This window comes from Cyprinus carpio, chromosome A6 (assembly GCF_018340385.1).
Source record: "Cyprinus carpio isolate SPL01 chromosome A6, ASM1834038v1, whole genome shotgun sequence".
In the NCBI taxonomy this organism is placed as follows: domain Eukaryota; kingdom Metazoa; phylum Chordata; class Actinopteri; order Cypriniformes; family Cyprinidae; genus Cyprinus; species Cyprinus carpio.
Window position 1 is genome coordinate 26,916,401 of NC_056577.1, and position 20,037 is coordinate 26,936,437.

Below are 20,037 nucleotides of genomic sequence, written 5' to 3' on the forward strand. Positions count from 1 at the left end.
ACATCTGAACATGATCAAGCCAGAACAGGTGTGAGTAAGACAGTTTTGCCAGCTTGTGTTGAGAAATGTTTCACCATGGATTTAGCCCAGTTTGGGTCTTGGCCAATAAAAAAATGGCTTCCAGGAGAAACCAGGTATTATTGGACACAGGGGGCTGTGTCAACCTATAAAGCAGGCAACTTGCTAATGACTTTTTCAGAAACTAATTTTCTTCTTTGCCGCACTGGCCATAAAAGGTGGTTATCTCCTCCATCCAGGGATAGATAGAGATTTAACTGTCCTCATTGTTTATTGTATTCCACAGCAGAATTTATATGTGGTACACAGCACACGCACCAGGAGAAAATCTCCTTAGATTTATTTCACTCTATGACTTGAGCTGTTCTCAAATAGTTTCTTAATTATAGGGAATGATAATATTGCACAATAGCACTCAATGCTAATACCTCTGTGAAAAATGCCAACAAGAGTGCTCTGGCTGACAATAGATCGTTTCACTATGGGTCTTGTTAAAGTCAATGTCTACCTGCTTAGCAGCTAAACAAGATGGCAGTTAAAATAGAGCAGCCAAGCCACTTTGTACCAAATAAATAGGTTACATTTTCAAGAAATGCCAATTGTTAAAAATAAAATTATAATGCACAACTAAAACGTCTAGCTGGTTTAAAATCGCCTTCAGATGGTTTAGCTGGTTTCGAGTCGCAGCAAGACCAGCTGAAAAGGGCCCAAAACCTCCTTAAACTAACAAACTAGACCTGACCTGACTGGGAGGCCAGTTTAAATGAGTTAAGGCCAGCAAACCATCCTAGGCTGGTTTAGGCAGCATTTATCCAGCAGTGTAGTTTAGAATATAACATATCTTTAATTATACTAAAATGGAACTGGTCTTCCAGCCTGGTCAGACTGCTCTGTTGGATTGTTCTGGAAAAGTTTTGGGCAGTCTTCAGCTGGTAGACAAGCTGGGTGATACCTGGGTGTTTTTATAAGTGTAGTTTAGAAGCCTAAGCTGATTTCTTGGTTTTAAAGGCGTTTTGAGAACTTTGGCCAAGCTGGGAGTCCAGCCAAGACCATCAAACCAGTTAAGGCTGTTACATGTCTATGTTTCATTGCGTTTTGAGTTTGGTCTTCCTTGCCTTGTGACCTAGTTTTCCAGAGTTGTCTGATTAGTTATCCTGTCCACCTGGTGTCTGTTAGTTCATTAAGTTCCATTGTTTACCTTGTGTATTTAAGCCCTGTGTTATCTCCTCCTCTTTGTCTGTCTTTGTGAGGTTGTTATAAGTACTTCTTGAGTATATGTAATTAAAGTTGTTCCTTGACGTATTCCTCATCATGCAAGTTACTACTACCATTACATGACAGAAAGAATGACCAAGACCGCGCAAATACCTGCTGTACAGCTGCTTTGCCTGGAGCAGGGGCAGCAATCCACAAGTGGATTTCTCGATCTGGCGTGTCTCAAAACCTTTTCAGATTGTTCGCTGTGCACCTTCTTCCTGTCCAGCCTGAACATAGAGACTAAGGCAAGCCTGTTGGGTGTGGGTCCTCGGGGGAATTTCGCCAAGATTGTTGAGTGGGTGCTAATGAGATGTGATTTTCCATACACTCTCAGCTCCATGGGGAAGAACTCACCAGCCCTTCTCCAACTCCAGCACCACCAGAGACCAACCATCTATACCTGACTGTGACCGACATAGAGTTACCTGTGCCCACTGCAGACCGTGAAGACTGGCCTGCAGTGATGGATGAGCCCAAGCCTGTAATAAGGGCAGGGTATGACATCACCCCGGAGCTTAAGCCACAAGCATTGTCTGACCAGGTGCATGAGCCGACAACATCGTATGTCGCAGAGGGTGTGTTAGTGAAGTTTGATGGTTTGGAAGATTGCCCCGCCCACACTCCCATTGCCGTGTGGGATTCTGAGATAGTCTACAGATTGTATAGTGTCTTTGCTGGTTCCATCCACCCCAGAATCTCCTACGTCCCTGCTGGTTCCACCCAGCTCCTGTTCTCCTGTGTTCCCTCCCAGCCTTCTTCTCCCACCTCCTCAATCAGCCAGTTCCACAAGCCCGTCTCCATCTTGCACATGCTATGAGGACCTGCCCAGTTCAAGCCACTAGCTCTATCTAGCACAGAGGATCCCCTGGTTCCTTCCCTGTGTGCACTTTTGTCTCTGTCTGGCTCCACATTTGTCCTCATTCCCACTGGTTCAGCCTCTATCCTCTGGTTCCCAGGTTCCACCTTGGACGCTCGTCGCCGCAGCTCCACCATGGTCTCCAGGACCATCAACATTGCGTGGGCTCATCAGCTCCACCTGGATGTCCATCATTGGTGTCTGCATCTTCATTGGTCTTCCCCAGGGTGTCATCTCCAATCAAGTCGTCTCCACCATGGCTCCTCACACCTTCGACTCTGCCCTGGGCCTTCTTCCTGGTTGGTCTCTGGACCAACACCTGGCTCCTCCTGCTCCTTGTTCCCCACTGGCTCCTCCCACCATCTGCTTCTCCTTGGACTGTATTTTCTGCCCTGGAATCTTTTTCCTTTTCCTTTACCCTGCGCCCTCCTCCAGAGCCCTCGATCATACAAAAGGAAGCATAGCTACATATTAGTTTTAGAGGGGGTTTTGGACATTTTGACCAGCTTGGCTAGACTGTGAGACTAGATAAAGCCAGTTTTTTTTTCTTAGACTACCAAAAAAAAAAAAAAAAAAAAAAAAAAACTATTTATTTTGGTATTAATTCAGGAAAGAAAATGATTACCCCGGACATAAAATTGCAATGAAGGATGTGTTTGAAATCACCCCATGCCCGATCTGACCCCAAATAACTTTGTAGATTTGTTTCAGCTGCGCTGTCAGTCCAAACTATTGTGTTACTGAATGCATGCCATCAAGAGCTGTAATGTAATTCAGAATGGGAATCATCATTCAAAACGACCCTGTGGCCATCGATAAAAAGGCCTGATAAGTCACGCTTCCTGTGTATTCCCTGCCCAAATCTGCTCTTCCTGAAGCGAGTTCAGCTAATGCTGAAAATCACTCTGTGATCTGTACGACACTTTAAAATGCACTAGAGCAGCTCTTCTCTCAACATCATTAATATTCTTTATTGCATTGCACAGTTTATAATCTCTGTTGATCAGGAGATCTCATCTTAATCATATAAACCCTTTAGTGGATGGGGAATATTATGTATTAATGAGCTATCAAGATCCACAAAGCCCATGCAACCTGAATATCAATACCCCTTGAATACTGCATCAGAAAATAATTGATTTACCCACGTTCAGCACAAGAAGAGTCAACACAGTGTGGAGTGCATCTTTATTTCACGGTGCAGAGGTTGTAGTTAACCGGAGCATGGACAGTTAAATGCCTCTGTCTATGAGTCATTAGTGGCTGCAGAGTGACTCCAAGTAGACGAGTCCCCAAAGAGCTCGGCCCAGGAGACGCTGAGACATCACAGAGCTGGAGGTCGGCATGGTAATGCTTAGCCTTGAACTCTGAGAGAGGTCCAAGAGAAGTGGTTACTTTCTTTGAATTAAAAAAAGCCTTTAGAGACTGGCTGCAAGTCTGAGACCATATTTGCCCACATACAGTACTTGTTGAAGTTTGAGTATACTATTAACTTAACAGGGATTATGGGCTAGAGACCTGTTGCAATATTAATGTTTTTTTTTTTCCTCTACCCAAACTGCAACTGAGAGCATGCTATTAAACATCAAGACTGCGTATATTTGATGGAAAATACAGAAAAAAAAACAGTAATATTTTGAAATATTACTACAATTTAAAACAGCTTTTTTATATTAGTATATTTTTAAATGGAGTTTAATGCTGTGACAGTACAGCAGCCATTATCCCAGTCTTCAGGGTCACATGATCCTTCAAAAATAATTCTAATATGCTGATCTGCGGCTCAAGAAACATTTCTTATTATTATCAATATTCAAAACAGTCATGCTGGTTAATTTTGTTCTTTGATGAATAGAAAGCTCGAAGAAACAGCATTTATTTCATATAGATATTTTTGTAACCATTTAAATGTCTTTGCAGTTGCTTTTCTATCAATTTATTCCATCCTTGTGTAATAAACTACTAATTTCTTTCAAAAAAAATCTTGCTGACCCCAAACTTTTGAACAGTAGTGTATAATTTTTAAATGACCTTAATTTGTTTTATATTCATCACATGCATCCTGAATTATGTTTATCATTTTTTAAACATTTTTAAGATAAAGTTTGATATTTTTTAAATATTGTTTTACAGATGTTTTGTGATATATTTGCAACATTATGTTCCATCAGTGTTCTTTACAATAATTATCCAAGGTGAATGGTAACTCCTTGATCGGCCTACAGTTGCCATGGTTACCATCCCAGGTGAATGATTTCTGTGAGCACCAGGTGACCCTGACTAATTTGTAAAAAATCAAACTTTTAGTGAAATTCTATTGAAATTTTTTTGTTTGTTTATTTGTATGTGCATCATTTCTGCATTACAAAAGAATAATGATTATTTTCAAATAGGTTTCCTGAAGACCACCCTGTGTATTATTGTTTAAATAAACTGGTAGTCCCACAATAGTCATAATTTGTGCAATTCCACTATTTGATACTAAAGAGTTCATCTTTAAATAGTCTGTATGTAGTCTGCAAGAAGATGTGTAATAATTTGGCATATATTGTTTTGTTCACATGCAGTCAGCCTTGCTGCAGATGTTGTTTTTATCTTTTAGTGATTTAGCGATTATGTATGCAGCACGAGAAGTCAGCAACTGTGTCTCAGTGCACAAAGACAGTGAAGAAGCTGCTGTTCGCTGCTCTCCTTTCAAGGCTGTTTTCCCCGCTGTCTTTCCTGCAAGTTAATCCCATCAGGAATTCAATTTACTTCTCTTTTAATTATCGCCTTTGAATTGACTATTTTAAAAAGAGAAGATTTTCTCCAATCCCACTTACTATAATTAGGGCTTATTCGTGGATAATGAAAATTTGAAGGGATCAAAGGTGAAATTCATTTGTAGAGGGGCCTGAATCTGTTTAATGTAGTTCCTTACAGTGTAACCCTGAGATTGGTATGCAATACAAGGTGTCACAATAATTATGTAAATAAAAATGACCAACTTGAATGCAGCAGCTATCAGTAGCGCTATATTTTTCGCCAAACAGTCAAATGTGAGCAGTTTACCCTTATTTGAACAGCCAGTGTTCGACAACAGGCTTGTGCCACCTAGTGGATTAGCATCTTCCATGTGGACATGCAGTTACGTATCTAACAACAAATGATTGATTTCCCTCCCCACCAGTCTCACAAATTGGAAGCTTTACTGGATTAAAACTTCACCGGACCTAAACACACAGCCAGAGCATCTCAATGATCATAGCATGTCCGCAAACAGTCAATATGAATGCAGTCTGCCTCCCACGGTGAGGATATGAGTGCTAAGGAAGATGGATTCATTGTAGATGTATTTCACAAGCAGCTGTGCATGAGAAATCACACTGCTCGTGTGCTGCTGCTGCTGCCTTTTTTGAATTGCATGAACATATGCAAAGCAGCTATAGTTACACAGAAACACACACAGACGTGCACCTAACAACCCTGTCACACTAGTGTCAAAACATGTCACGCTCTCCACCTTGCTGTTCTGTCACAGCAGACAGAGGGTGTCATCGGGAGTTAGGCATGTCAATAAGCCCATAACATTGATCAAGACACTTACTGAACAGCTTATAAACCCCCTGGCACAGGTGCCTGGATAGATCCGTCTTCTGATCCAACTTAATTGAAGAAAATGTGATAGCTTTGAGGCAAGGAGGCGGGGGAGACTAACTCCAATCATTACATAGAGCAATGTGATCTCATTAAAAGACATATACATAGTTTATCAGCTAATGCAACTGCTTCATAAGGGGTTCTCTTAGATTTTATTTGGCAACTGTGTTCTGTGATGAGCTCTTGTGTTCCTTGAAAAACCACTCATCAGGATTTTTGCTCTTAACACTGATGTTCTGTTTGGGGTTTTGTAAGACCAATATATAAAAGATATTTCACAACTACAGTACGTTATCAGGACTAATTACAAACAATAACTTGATACATCATCCTCTATGAAAATGTACAGTACAGGTTCTAGAGACCCCACATATACAGTAAAACTTGAATGCAGTACAGTGTGTAGGAGATACTCTTCTGCTACTGTAGTTGCCTAATTTGATTTGTTTTATTGTATTTTTCTAGTGTTTTTGCTGGAGTCAGATTGGGCCCAAACAGAAACAGTGTAAGTTTATTGGATAAAAGTGCTATTTCTGAAAGGTGTATGCTGCTTTGTGAGTTAAAGGCTTAATAATTTTTGTGTTCTGGGTTTTGAATGGGTCAGAGGAACAAAATAAAAGAATTTGAGGTGAAGTAAATATCATTGCTTCTTCAAATTACTTGGGTCTCCAGGAATCACCTTGTTAAATTAGCATGTAGTCATATAATTTGGAGAATAGAGTAATTCACCAGTGTTTTGTAACATCACCTGGTTGACAAGGAACACTCTAGAACTTTGGATAATGTTCTGGCAAGGAGCTCTCAAGTTTATGAACAAACATTCTTCCAATAACATTAATGGAATGTTTGTTCAGTGTGGTCTTTAACAATCTTTTTATTCATGGAATGTTTTAAATGTTTTACACTTATTTATTTATTGTTATACAAACATTAGGAACATTCCATTTAACATTTTGTCATAATTTGACAAAAGTTTAAAACATATATATTTTTTTAAACTTAACATTTAAAAAGCATTTGATGAATGTCTATAGACCATTTTATATTTAGACCATTAAAACTGGACATTTTGAATGTTCAGAGAACATTCTGGGAAACTAAGCAGAACGTTCTTAGAACATATTTTTATTAGCAGCTGCTTAATTGGCCTTTAAAAATGTTTTTTACTGAACATTTTTATTTAATTTGAATATGTTTTTTAGATGAAATACACATGTAGTAATATCTACAGTAAGTGGTTTTGTCAAAGTCAAAAATATGTATTTATTAAAGGGGTCATATGATATTATTTTGTGTATTTGGTGTAATGAAAGGTGTTTATGCAGTTTAAGGTTCAAAAAACACATTATTTTCCACATACTGTACATTATTGTTTCTCCTCTATGCCCCGCCTTTCTAAAAAGCATCGATTTTTACAAAGCTTATCGGTCTGAAAAGCGAGTTATATGCTGATTTGCCAGCTATCCAGTGCGTTGTGATTGGCCGAATGCCTCAAGCGTGTGACGGAAATGTTACGCCCCTTGCCATACTGTGTTAAGACAATAATATTAAAACCCATTGCAAACAAGCCATTTGTTGCATCCAGTGGGGACATAATTACGGATTATAATGACTTACCATCTTGCATCACGCTGCGTAAACATAAAACCTTGTCTGCATTTGTGATCGGAGAAACGGCAAACAACAAGCACTACTCTACACTGTTCAAAAATCAAATTAGAATCATCAGTGGCAAATCCTTTAAATATGTAAACGTACTTACAGTCTGTTAGTCAGAACAGCTGGCATTGTAGTTTTCTCTCCCAGGATCAGGAAACATTCCTCCATAAAATGTGCTGCACACATCTGGGTTGAACTGTTCTGGAAGAGTATTGTAAATACAGCTCAAACACTGATTTCTAGTTGTGTCCTCTTTTGGAAGGCAAAAGAAAGTGTTTTCGCTTTCACAACGAAACAGCGTCTCCACAACATGGTGCCGGCAGCAACAGCAGCGAGAAGTTACGCCTTTTTTCTTTGCGTGAACATTTGGGCGGCATTATGTAAATCTTCCCACATCCGGAGTAGACATGCGTGTTTAAACCAGACGTTTTAGGAGGGCGTGGACGAGTCTTAACCTTTATAAAGAATATCTCTTTGGGTTTGAGATTTTAGTCTTTGCAACTTTAGGAATCTTATCTATTCACGAACAGCTTGTAACACTCCAAAGAAAAAGGAAAACTTGAAATCGCATCATATGACCCCTTTAAGCTGAATCAACATTCATGTTTAAGATCAGGTTGTGTAGAAAATCAAGTAACAGCAGCACATTGTAATATTTTGTTACTCTACTATTTTTGTTACTCTGTAAGGTTTTAACATCCAGACAAATGGATGGCACAAGGAATTCAGAGAATGCCAATTTGCCCAATTATTTTTTACAAAACAATTTAAATATTTTACCATACAAGTATTGCTTTGCTGAACATGCATAATATATATTTTCTCCTTAGATAAGGTTATTTATAGTTCTTAATTTATTTTATGGTATGGTATTTACTATTTACATAAAGCATCCCGCCCTCTTGAATGCCAAATGAATAATAAATGGCCACATTTTACTGCAAGTTTACATTTCTGCCATATCAAATGGGTCCTCGTATCCCAAATGTCAAAGCCTCAGCCCTTCGTGACACAAAGATGATGTGATTTGTGTGACTCTTTGGAAGCCCTCCAGTACAGTATGTGGGAGGTGCCCACCCCTTGCCACAAGAGCAGCGCGGGCTCATGTTGATCTAATGCAGGAATCAGCGGGGACCGTGTGTGGATAGCGCGATATCTCCAGCTGAACGCTGGCGCTCACATATTCTGCCATTAAGCGGCACTTTTTGGAGATCCGCTCCGTGTTATTTGGATGCTCGGTTCAGTGAGCGTCTCGCCCGCATCACTCTGAGAAAGAGAAGAGACTCGATGCATCACAGTAAGTGCGTCTTCAGTTATCAGCTGTGCATCGCTCCGTCACATTGAACTCGGGTTTATATAGCTTCTCTATCTGCACTTTAAACATATGTGGAGAGTGAGTATGCCGTTGCACGTTTCGCCTTGTGTTTTTGGTTAGCGTCGAATTTTCTTCAGTCCTTTACTTTGAGAAGGGACACATGCGTGTGTGTGTGTGTGTGATGTGATTTCTCTGCAAAGTCCTTTCTCTGCAGTTATTGTTTTGGTCCATGTTGTTCCAGTAATATGTTTACTGGGCTCATTTGTTATTTTGAACATAATTTCCCTCACAATATTGAAAATTGTTAAATAAATAAATAATAGCTTTATATAATATTCTATAATATTTTTTTTTTTAAATCCTTTTATTTATTTTAACATTTTTATATGCTATGTATACATTCATAAATAAATAAAAAAATAGTTTTGCATTGCTTCATTAGTAATTTTAGTACTGCAGTAACTAGCAAGAATACTTTGTATGTTTTATGAATTTAAACTCATGTTTCGATGTTATTGCTAAATGTCACCTTCTTTGGGATCATTATTTATCTAATCCTCAGTAAGCACTGCAGGTGTCATGATGGCGGCAAGCACAGAAGTGCACTTTTAGTTTACACATTCAGGCCTGTTTTTGGACCTGTTACTATAACATTATCCAGCTGACAGTGTGATCAGCCAATCACGTGGAGACTGTCATGTGACTTTTCACTGTATAGTATAAATGAACGTACTTTATATATAGTGTGTTTGTTCATCACGTTATTCATGATATTTTATTTTCTACATATACTAAGCTAGTTGTTAATTTCAAAAATAAATGTTTGTTTGTCACTTTTAATCAAGTGAAAGTGACAAGCATCTTGATGTTTGCTGTGAAAGTCATCATCACTGTTGACTTTTCAAAGCTTGCTCAAATTGATCTTACTTACTGAAACAGCTGGTGTTGGGTTGTGTACAGAGCGCATTAACGTCAGGACGGGTGTGCATTACCGATGCTTTGAGACATGTTGTGCTGGGGTTAATGATCTGATATGCTCTGGGTTTGATTCATTTAGAGAGCATCATGTTGGAGACTAGTGCCTCCGCAGATGTTAATTAATCCGCTCTCACTGTCCCTCCCTCGCTTAATCTGGCCAGATTTACTGATTATTGCTGTCCACAAACTCCATAAACCACTCAGAATTTATTTATTTATTTCCCTTGAAGGATTTACTTTCTGCATCACATGTTAAAAGTCATAGCTTTCTTATATGTTGCTCCTTGTCTGATTTAATTATTGACTTAGCCACTATATGGCTCAGAATACTTGGGGTTCTGTAGGCAAAGATGAGCGATCAAAATAAAACTAAATTATATACCTCATTTGTATATGTGGTTGGATAGACTTATCTAGCATCTGTCGCTCAGTATCCCAGACTGCAGCTCCCTGCGTTGAGTACAATCTCACCTCATCTGGTGGCCAAGCAGATGAGGTTTTACATGGATCATATTTAATGTTAATCACTGGTCAGGCTATAACAATGCAGGGCATGTTGTATGATTATCTTTCGCTCACAGTGCATGCTTTCTTTCAAAGCAACCTGGTTTATGTTCATGTCACAATACATTAGAGACAAATTCAGTGTGATTGCATGCATGCATGCAAATGAGTTTTTTTAATAAATCAGGCTAGCATCTAATGTCAAAACACTGCTAATGGGAGAATATGTTGCATAAATATTGTTTATATTATTGCATAAGCTGTTTTGGATGGCCTTTTGATATAGACACGGTCACAAATAGTTACCAGCATTATCAAGACGAAAGTATGATAGCGATTGCGATTGTGTTTTCATGGTAAGTGTGGCAGACTGTCAGAAGTGATGTAGTGCAAGTGACATTAAAAAGTTATTAAATAATAAAAACATAACAAATAATGAATATTATAATAAAAACAGCTTGCAGATCTGAGGTGGGTATCGTTAACACAAACCAGGATGCTTGTTAGTTATAGGTCAGCCAAAAAATGTTTCTTTAACTTTTTTTTTTTTATTTTATTTTTTTTATAAAATTTAAGTCAATGTTGCTTGTTCCCAAATCTTTTCTGTTGTTCCATTAAAGAAATTCTTTTAGGTTTGTAACAACACACTCTAAAAAATATTTTTCAAAATAGTTAATAAAACAAAAATTATTTGAGTATGTTTTAAGAAAATACTATTTAAGTTTTTCTACAGTGCATGAGGGTGAGTAAATGATAGGATTTTCATTTTTGGGTGAACTATCCCTTTAAGTGTTTTGATTCATGTAGTATTTTGAATACCCGTCATCTTTGCTAGGAGATTTACACCATGTTGTTTCCTTCAGGGAAATGAAGAGCCCCTAGGGTCTCTACTGTTGTTACTGTATCCTCCTAAGCGAATCCAACTTTTTCGTTTACATAGAGCGATTGCAGTGGGCGGGCCGAGTTAAAAAGCAACAAAGCCGTCATTTACATGTGGGCTAGACACAGCTGGCCACTCTCACGCCAGGGAAAATAGCATTTTGGACAGTGTCCTAAGAAGTCCGTTAGCGTCTAATCTAGGGGCTGTCCTCTCCCAGTAGACCGTGCGGTAAGTCAGTGTGAAGCCCAGCAAATAAAGACAAATGCTCTCTGTCACCCTCCTCGCGCCTCTAGTAAGAGACTCTCCTTTTGCCGCTGCACTCTGTAGGTTTTTAAAAGCAAACAGTGGTGTACGATTTTTCAAAACATTACTATGCACAGAGAGGCTGTGGGCCCATGATACTTCTTTCGCCTGTGTGCATGCTGAGACTTGTAAGCCTCTTGTGTCATATTAAGATGTTTTTTTCCCCTTCCCATCTAGCAGTTGTGGAATCTTGAAGTTTCTTTTTTTCTCTCTCGCTCTCTTCCACCCCCTTCTTTCTTTTTATCGAGAGACAGCCAGTGTCTTAGTGCAAGCATATGCTGAGTGCCTTTGACACGTCTCTGCTATGGAATTATTTGCATATTTGCCAAGCATTGAAATTGATCCAGCTGACATCACAGATCAAAGCCGGGTATACTGACAGCAGTGTACTAATGGATCTAAGATGGCTGTCAATTAGAAAAAACAATCCCTATGGTGCTAGAAATGATTATTTCTCAGATACCTCTCGAGAGTGTGTAAAAAAGGGTGTGATGAATGCACTTGTGCACAAAGCACTGGGTCTGATGGTTTATTAATAGTGTTCAGAGTGTTTAGCACTAATGGCTAAAAAACTTAAGACATAAATGCCACTGGGAAAGCGAAGTCTCCCTTTTGTTTTAACACATCATGTTTTATTACAAATTGACTTGAAGTTCAGGGAAGCTGTCAATACTACGGCCGTATAATAGTGTAGAGGTCTCTTTCACACAATGGCACTTTTTTTTTAAAATCGGAAACACTTTTTTAAGGTTTCAGGACCGTAACTGAGCAAGGTAAAGCTGTATTGTTGCTGGGATCAGATGGAATTAAAGAAAACCCTCAAAAAGTGTGTTTTGTGAGAAATTGCCTTGAAGAAACAATGATTTTTGAAGACAGGTGAAAATGTAAGGTTAAGAGTAGTGGAGGGACATCAGTGTAGTACAGTTTTCTTTTTCTTTTTTTCCCTGTTTCAAGCTTTGTTCAATTTTGGGACTAAAGCTATTGTGTGGGCAAATGTGCAAAATATTGAGCGAGGGTACATTCAGATTTTAGCGTTGAAAAAAGTTCTCATTAAAGTGGTACTCTTCTTTATTCTGCTGTTATCACTATACCACTTAATGTCTCCAAGCTGTATTTTTAAGCTCCTCAGCTTCATGTAATGATCCTCATACATGATTGCAAGTAGACCGGCCACAAACAGCGCTATCATTCATTTTAATAACACCGCCATTGTGCCTTTTTATTATGCATTAATGTCCAGTTATGTGAATGGACTTGTGAGCTGCTTTTATTTTCAGATTTCAGGGTTACAGACACAATAAAAGGTTTTTTTTTTTTCCTATAAATAAATTTATTTATTTATTTTTTATTCTGGATAGAGTTGTTTTTTTCTACACCACGCTTAGTTTTACAATGGTAGTTATACCATAAAAAATCAATGGTAATATTGTGATATACTATGATACTGAATGATTACCTTGGTATTTACCAATAATTAATATACAATGATATATATAATGTTAATGTATAATGTTATATGTTACATGGCAACACCATATTACTTTTTAGTTAGTGCATCATTTAAGCACATAAAAGGAAAGTGAAAATTGGTTTGCGACTGGTTTAATAACCAACACATCTGTCTCTAATAATCTGTGGTTCTGAATTAGTTCAGATTCACTGAACTGTATCCCATATCTGCTATTTCTAAATGTGTTACAGACCTATTGTCTGTTGTTTCTTATGCAGTCATGGTGCAACATATTCTTTTGGGAATATGGGTAATTGTGGGTTTCATTAGCAGAGCATAACATGATAAGGCATTTATAGAACTACTTGGGCTGTGACTCCAGTTTTATTATTTACCTTTAAAGTTCTCCCTGATAGTTCTTCCTTCTAGAAAACTTAAGATGTCAGATAGAGATGTCGTATATGATGTGCTTTAATGATGGCCATGTCGGGCAAATTGTTTAATCAGCAAAGTGCTCCCAAACCACATTGGTGTGTTTTGAAGTGCTTATGAGAAATCTAATACAATCTTCTGGGGAGTTCAGATGGTGCTAAAAACATTTTACAACTTTATGCTTTGAAAAACAAACAAAAGGCTTCTGTCCACGAGGAATAAAGCCTACTGAGTGAGATTAAAGTTTGGTTAGATGATAAATTGATTAACTCAAAAGTATGTGTCCCTCTGAGAGAAATTATGATGTAATCTGTCTTAAAAGAAAGAAAACTGGTCACAAGTAAGCAGTGGTTGTGCTGGTGCATGTTTTTTACATGAAAGAATTATTAAAGTTATAACAGATTTTTATAACATTAAAAGAGCCATGTTGGGCATTTTGATTACACATTTCCCCCCTTAGATCCACTTAAAATGTTAATATTTTTTCCACTCCTCAAAAACTCTATAATTGTCCTATAATTTTATTTTTCATTAAAATTTTCCACCCTCTCTCTGACAATTACACCATGTCTTATCTAGGCACAATGTAATTTGTCTGCATACACACAGAAAGATAAAATGCTGTGTGATGCAGCACATTCAAAGCCACTGGGAACATATATGATGTTCAATATATCGTTACAGTTTGTTCAGCAGTTTTTTCAACCAATGAGATTTCAGTGTAGGTGGGGCTCCAGCAAAGTGCAGCAGAAATAGAAACCAAGTCGTGGCTGGTTGGACAACAACTCATACAAAAAGATGAAGCTGAAAAATTATACTCTGTTTTTATCATTTTATCATGTTTTATCTGGTGCTTAAAGTAAACATGCTGTTTATTTTGCTGCTGTGCCTTTAAGACTATGCAAATTAACTTTGTGAAATGGTGCAAACTTGCTGCCAGATCCTGTATACTGTATATACATCAGGGATATTAAAAAAAAAAAAACTTTAAACATATTAGTCCTTGAGAAAGATATGTAGAGCAGCAGGCAGTCATATGTTAATATTTTGGATGTCTGACATCAGAAATCCAAGGCTTTCAAAACAAACTATTTTTGCTGCTTAGGTTCTTTAGAAAGTCATTTTGTACTGTGACATACAGTAACCGTATTAAATGTTATGATTTATTTCATTCATTTTCTAGCCAATATTGGCCAATAAATATAAATCTATAAGAAAAAAATCAACAACACTAATATTGGTAAATAACTGCTATGGCCCAGATATATTGTGTATCCTTAGTTTGATGATTTGATTCTGAGAAATTACATAGAACTCTCTGTCTTCTTTGGTTATACGATACCCGTGTCATTGTGTGTCCTCACATGACTTCACAGGTATGAGAGATTACTCCAATTTACTTAGCGCTTCTGACAAATTGTTGCGCTGTAGAAGAATCCAGGCCCCCGTGTCTTACCAGAAATGTGGAGCCTTTTACTCTAAATAAATAATTTTTAGCTCTCAAAAATATGTCCTGAAGGCCTGAGGCAATTCATAACATAATCATCTCCCAGTGGCTCAGCCTTGAGAAGTAGCAACGCGATTCTGTCCCTATAAAAAAAAGCTTTGAATTTTATTTCCATGTTGGATTGGACTGTCGTCTTATCTGATAAGTCGCCTTGATGTGAGTTATGGTTGGACCGTGATAATGAATTAGAGTTGAATCCTGATTTGACAGGCTGACGGAAGGCTACTGAGCATTTCTTTGTCAAATGTGGGATCCAGGGCTGGGGTTTTCTAAAACCCACAATTTAGACAAGCTGTGCAAAAATGACATTTAAAAAAATGCAATGTCTCAGAGGGGAAAAATGATGGAGTGATACTTGTAAAATGTAGGCCGCTATGCTGCAGAAAGCAAGTGTGCATATCAAGACCAAGTAGCCTTTATGTAACAAGTGCCCTTTTCAAAGTGAGCACAAATATGAGCACTTCCTGTCTAAATTTTACAGCAGGCTAAAGCATGTGTTACTGTTGCAGATGGCATGTTAGTTACATCCACTACACACAATGGATTTCATTCACTGTGTGTACATATCTATCTATCTATCTATCTATCTATCTATCTATCTATCTATCTATCTATCTATCTATCTATCTATCTATCTATCTATCTATCTATCTATCTATCTATCTATCTATCTATCTATCTATCTATCTATCTATCTATCTATCTATCTATCATTCTGTCGTTCTATCTATCTATCGTTCTATCGTTCTATCTATCTTTCTATCTATCATTCTATCTATCATTCTATATATTGTTTTGTCATTTGGTTGTTCTATCCTTCTGACATTCTGTCTTTATATTTATTTACACACATGACTTCTCATTTTACTCCAATTACTCAGATTAGTCGAATTCTTGAGTGACAGAACTATCTATCCGTTACTCTGTGATCTGTCGTTTGATTGTTCTATCTGTCAGTCTGTTGTTGTTTTTTTGTTTGCGTGATCTATCTATCATTCTCTATTGCTTGTTCTATCATTTAATCCATCATTCTGTTGTTTGTTCTATTTATTGTTTTATCTGTCGTTCATTTAGTCGTTCATTCCATCATTCGTTAGCCTATATGGTTCACTCTATCTTCACATCCCTGATAGCACACGTACATCACAGAGACATCTATTTGATGTGTGTATTTACATCTGCAAGACGTATTTTTGCTCATCTGCAGTACGTCTATAAGGCGTTTCCTATCAGATGTCAAATAGACGTTTAGAAAATGTCTTTAAGTTGTTTATGAATTAGAATACATGTAAAACTGACTTCTGAAAGACATCCATCAGATGTTTGTACACAGCAGATGCAGCGATGAAGCGATCTTTGACAGACATCTTACAGACGTGCCTGTGCTATCTTGGATACTGTTTTAGCTGTCATTCTATCGACTGTTCTGTCGTTCTGCCGTTAACTCTATTTTATAGTTGTATGGAAGCCCGTTTCCACCACTGAATAATAAAATTAGCTACAAATTAGATAAAATTGCGACTTTTTAACTCACAATTTTGACTTTATAACTCACGATTGCGAGTTTATATCTCACAATTCTGAGAAAAAAAGTCAGAATTGCGAGATGTAAACATGCAATTGCGAGAAAAGAAGTCAAAATTGTGAGAAGTCACAATTACCTTGTTGTCAGCCTAAGATACTGCTGTGGCAAAGAGTGTCCAGTGCACCAGAACTCACAGCCTTGGGCATTTGTTGGCTGTCGATGTGAGATCTTGTTTGGTAGTAAAGCTTAAGGCACACTGACTGCAATTTCACACTCCCAGCTACTTATAAATCTTCCATAACTGTCAAAAATATTACTTTTGTGCTGTATTTCTTCTTGCTTTAATGAATCTGACATTATTTTATTTTATACTGTAGCTATGGTGTTCTTGCCAATTTATTCTTGCCAAATTAAAGTTTGTCAATTTATATTCATGACGTCATTCACAACCAGTTTTACCTCTATAATGTGACTGAGTTATGAATGAAACCCTTTTTTGACTTTGAATATTGTTCCATATATTCAATTAGAAAAAAAAAAGATAAAAAGATATTTCATTTGTCAGGAATTGATATGATAATAAAAAAGTGGGTGTTGCATACAAAAATGGAGCCACGTGGTTGGGCTCTTTGAAAGAGCATGTAGAAATGATTTATATATATATATATATATATATATATTTATATATATATATATATATATATATATATATATATATATATATATATATATATACTGCATAAATAATCCTTTACAAGTAGGCTATGCTTTAAACACAGCCGTGATATTCCTTCTTCACAGTGCAAAATTCAAGCCAGTGGGCCAACAGCCAGTTTAGTTTGTGGATAGGGAACAGAGATTATTAAAGATTATAGATTATGAAGACCAAGGGTTCAAGGTTTGACTGGATAGCATGTCTGTAGCCCATACTGGTACAGTAGATGCTGTAACTGTAACTGTTAACGGCTGAACAAAAGGAGCTGTGTAATTATTTTGCGATATATACTTAACTTTTCATTTCAGTTATAGCAGATGTCTTCTAGTGTCCAATTCAGGATTGTCATTACGTCATGTTTCTGTAGCTCCAAAGCAGTTTAATTAGTGTTGGAATAATATAGCTGAAGTGATGAATAGTTCACAAAAAGACAAGGAACCTTCATTAAGAAAGCGAATAGGGTCAGTTTTGATTTATGATGACATTTAGGGAGTATAAATAGTATTTTACAGTATAGTATTTAAGGAAGGGACAGCAGGCTGACAGAGCCTGTGAAGAGAAGGTGGAAAAAAACGGCAGATCTCACTCAACCTCTGACTGTGAATCCTATTCCGCTCCCTACATTGTAACGAGATTGGCAAAGACAGAGTGGCTCAGCCATGAAGGTTACATCCAACACAAAGAGCTCAGCTTCAGAGAGAGGCAGCAGAAAGACTTTTGTGCAGCTTTGCGTTGGAAGCCATAAGAAGACATTTTAAGCCACTCTCTTTATATCAGCCATTGCCTGAAGCTCTGCGGAGCGGTGGTGACTCTTTTTTTATGCTCATGCGTTCCCTCACCCATCTTTCTGAGTGCTTGTCATTGATGCACCAATGCATGCCTGACTTTCAGCACCCTGGGCTCCTCTCTAGTTCGGAGAGAGGGATTTTCTAGCCCAAAAAAGCATGAAAGATGGAGGCATGTCATTTAAGCAACATATACTCACTTTGAAAATAGATTTAAAAAAAAAGAAAGAAAAAGGGAAATGCTCAACTCCCCTCTGAGGCAGCTTGACGAGAAAACAAAATATTGCATGAATTTATTTTCAAGCTGTTTTTGTCCATGACAGTTTTTGAACACCCACACAGAGGACATTGATTGCAAGATAGATTTGCAGATAGAACTTCATGGCGCCATTAGACAATAGATAATAGCTCTATATGAATTACACCGTTAGTCATGTATCAGTGAATGCATATCTGTATGAATTAAATGTAAGAGAATAAACCAGTTTTGGAAGTTAAAGGAAAGCATGGCAGCATTTCAGGACACATTTATATTTTTATCCAAGGAGCACATGTGCTTCTACTGTATGTTGAATTATTTAGGAGCACATTAAAACTTTAGGGTTGCAACGAAAATGTGTTTTTCCTTAATAAATGGATACAAGGAGATATTAAGAATAGCATAAAGTCTACTATTGTCAGTATCTGTCACATGTCACCAGCTCTGGATTCCGTACCCAGGTGCGTGTCTACCTGGTGGCCAGGGGTGGCACTGGCCCCCCCTGAAATTTGGCTGCCCACCCCAGGTGCCCCCCTACCACATGTCTTTCGATAGGCTTGTTTTTAGTAAATTTTTAACTGCATCTGGCAGTGGTGGATCCTGGCATGTGTAGGCAGCTGCCTAGGGCAGCTTTCTTCTCCTCTTTATACTTATAGGCGGTTTCTGTAGCGTGATATATGATGAATCGAGATGAATCGAGAGCGTATGATGTTACGTGATCAATGTAATGCGCGAGGACGAATCTCTCCACTCGCAATCGGATTTCCTTTACTCACAAAGCTGGATGTGTGTTTTTAAATAAACATTGTTCTTTTATGAATTGGCTCTGCTCTCGCTCAGATATTACATGTACATGCTCAAACATTGTCTTTGCATCACTGAAGACCAGAAGAGCTTTTTTTTCCTAATTCAGGTGAAGAGTAGGCTTATCTCACTAAATGGAAGCAAGCTGATTATAGTCAGCCTTCTCTAGGTATTTATTTTATTAAAAACTTATTTTAGTTAAGTGCTTAAATTGTAAATATGCATTTATCCAGTTATTTTATTTGGTGCATTTGTATTTTGTTGTTTTTGTATATAGTTTTGCAATAAAAACATATCAACTAGATTCCACAAATAATCACTGAGGGTGCTTCTGAAATTAGTGCGGGTGCTCTAGTCTAAATGCACATTTTCACATATTTTGTCCCATCTATTGCTATGGTTATCACTATGTCAATCACTGCTACTTCGAGAGTGTATCCTGTATAAATAGCCAGACGTCATTCCAGAAACTTTGCAAAGTGTGTGTGGCCGAAAAAAAAAAAGCGGTCACTCTTAGATTAGTGAGTGTACACATAATGTATTATAACACACATTGTGCCGCAAACTAGGGCTGTGCAATATTGAAGAAAAATGCGATATGCGATACCTTGTTAAAAAATGTAATATTCCGTATGCGATACGATATTGCTTAAAGTGTGTAAAATCAATTTCAAGTATATTTTAAAATATTTAAAAATGAAAATTATATAACCAATTTGTTACACATTCTTTCTTGGAAAAGAAAGAATCACTATAACTTCTGAAAGTGACCAACAGTGTTTTAGCATTACATAAACAGTAATGTCACAAATCAGAAAATGTCATTTTAACATCAGTGTGAACATGCCAAAAAATTAATTAATTAATTAATTAAATAATGACACTAATTTTATATCATTGTAACTTTGCTTTCCATACACTTTAAGTACTTCTTCATATACCACAGTAAAAACTAAAGTCAGAGAAAGTTCAAACATGATTAAAGGCAAGTGTAAACAGTAGTATTTAGGTACAGAAATGTAATAATTAAGTGTAAAATAACACTGCATAGTGTTCACTGTATGAATTAAATTTAGATTAATCTTTGTTATAGCTGTTTTGTTGTTTGATTAACATTAGTGACATTTTAAGCTGCATGTACGGTATTTATA

General features: G+C 37.3%; 2 protein-coding genes across 5 annotated transcripts in view; both read left to right on the plus strand.

Annotated features, from left to right (window-relative positions):
- The window catches only part of LOC109059045 (contactin-4-like), a 166,866-nt gene that overhangs the window by 4,142 nt on the left and 142,687 nt on the right, over positions 1-20,037 (plus strand). For 2 of the 4 annotated variants that reach the window (XM_042758768.1, XM_042758771.1), the window contains exon 1: positions 8,473-8,726. The exons of 1 other annotated variant lie outside the window; for it this stretch is intronic. The gene's annotated coding sequence lies outside the window, so the exon portion shown is untranslated. Of the gene's footprint in view, positions 1-8,472; positions 8,823-20,037 lie in introns of those variants that run through there. One more of the 4 variants, XM_042758769.1, reaches the window with a different exon arrangement.
- LOC122145350 lies at positions 1,091-3,897 on the plus strand. The gene is made up of 2 exons (XM_042758776.1): positions 1,091-1,520; positions 1,610-3,897. The coding sequence occupies exons 1-2, from the start codon at positions 1,353-1,355 to the stop codon at positions 2,090-2,092; spliced, it is 651 nt and encodes a 216-aa protein (XP_042614710.1). The 5' UTR covers positions 1,091-1,352; the 3' UTR covers positions 2,093-3,897.

Excerpts from the sequence above, each read along its gene's own strand:
- LOC122145350 (XM_042758776.1), top strand. The coding sequence starts at position 1,353 with ATGACAGAAAGAATGACCAAGACCGCGCAAATACCTGCTGTACAGCTG. Across the intron at positions 1,521-1,609 it reads GCCTGAACATAGAGACTAAG|CTCCATGGGGAAGAACTCAC; the intron begins GCAAGCCTGTTG and ends ATACACTCTCAG.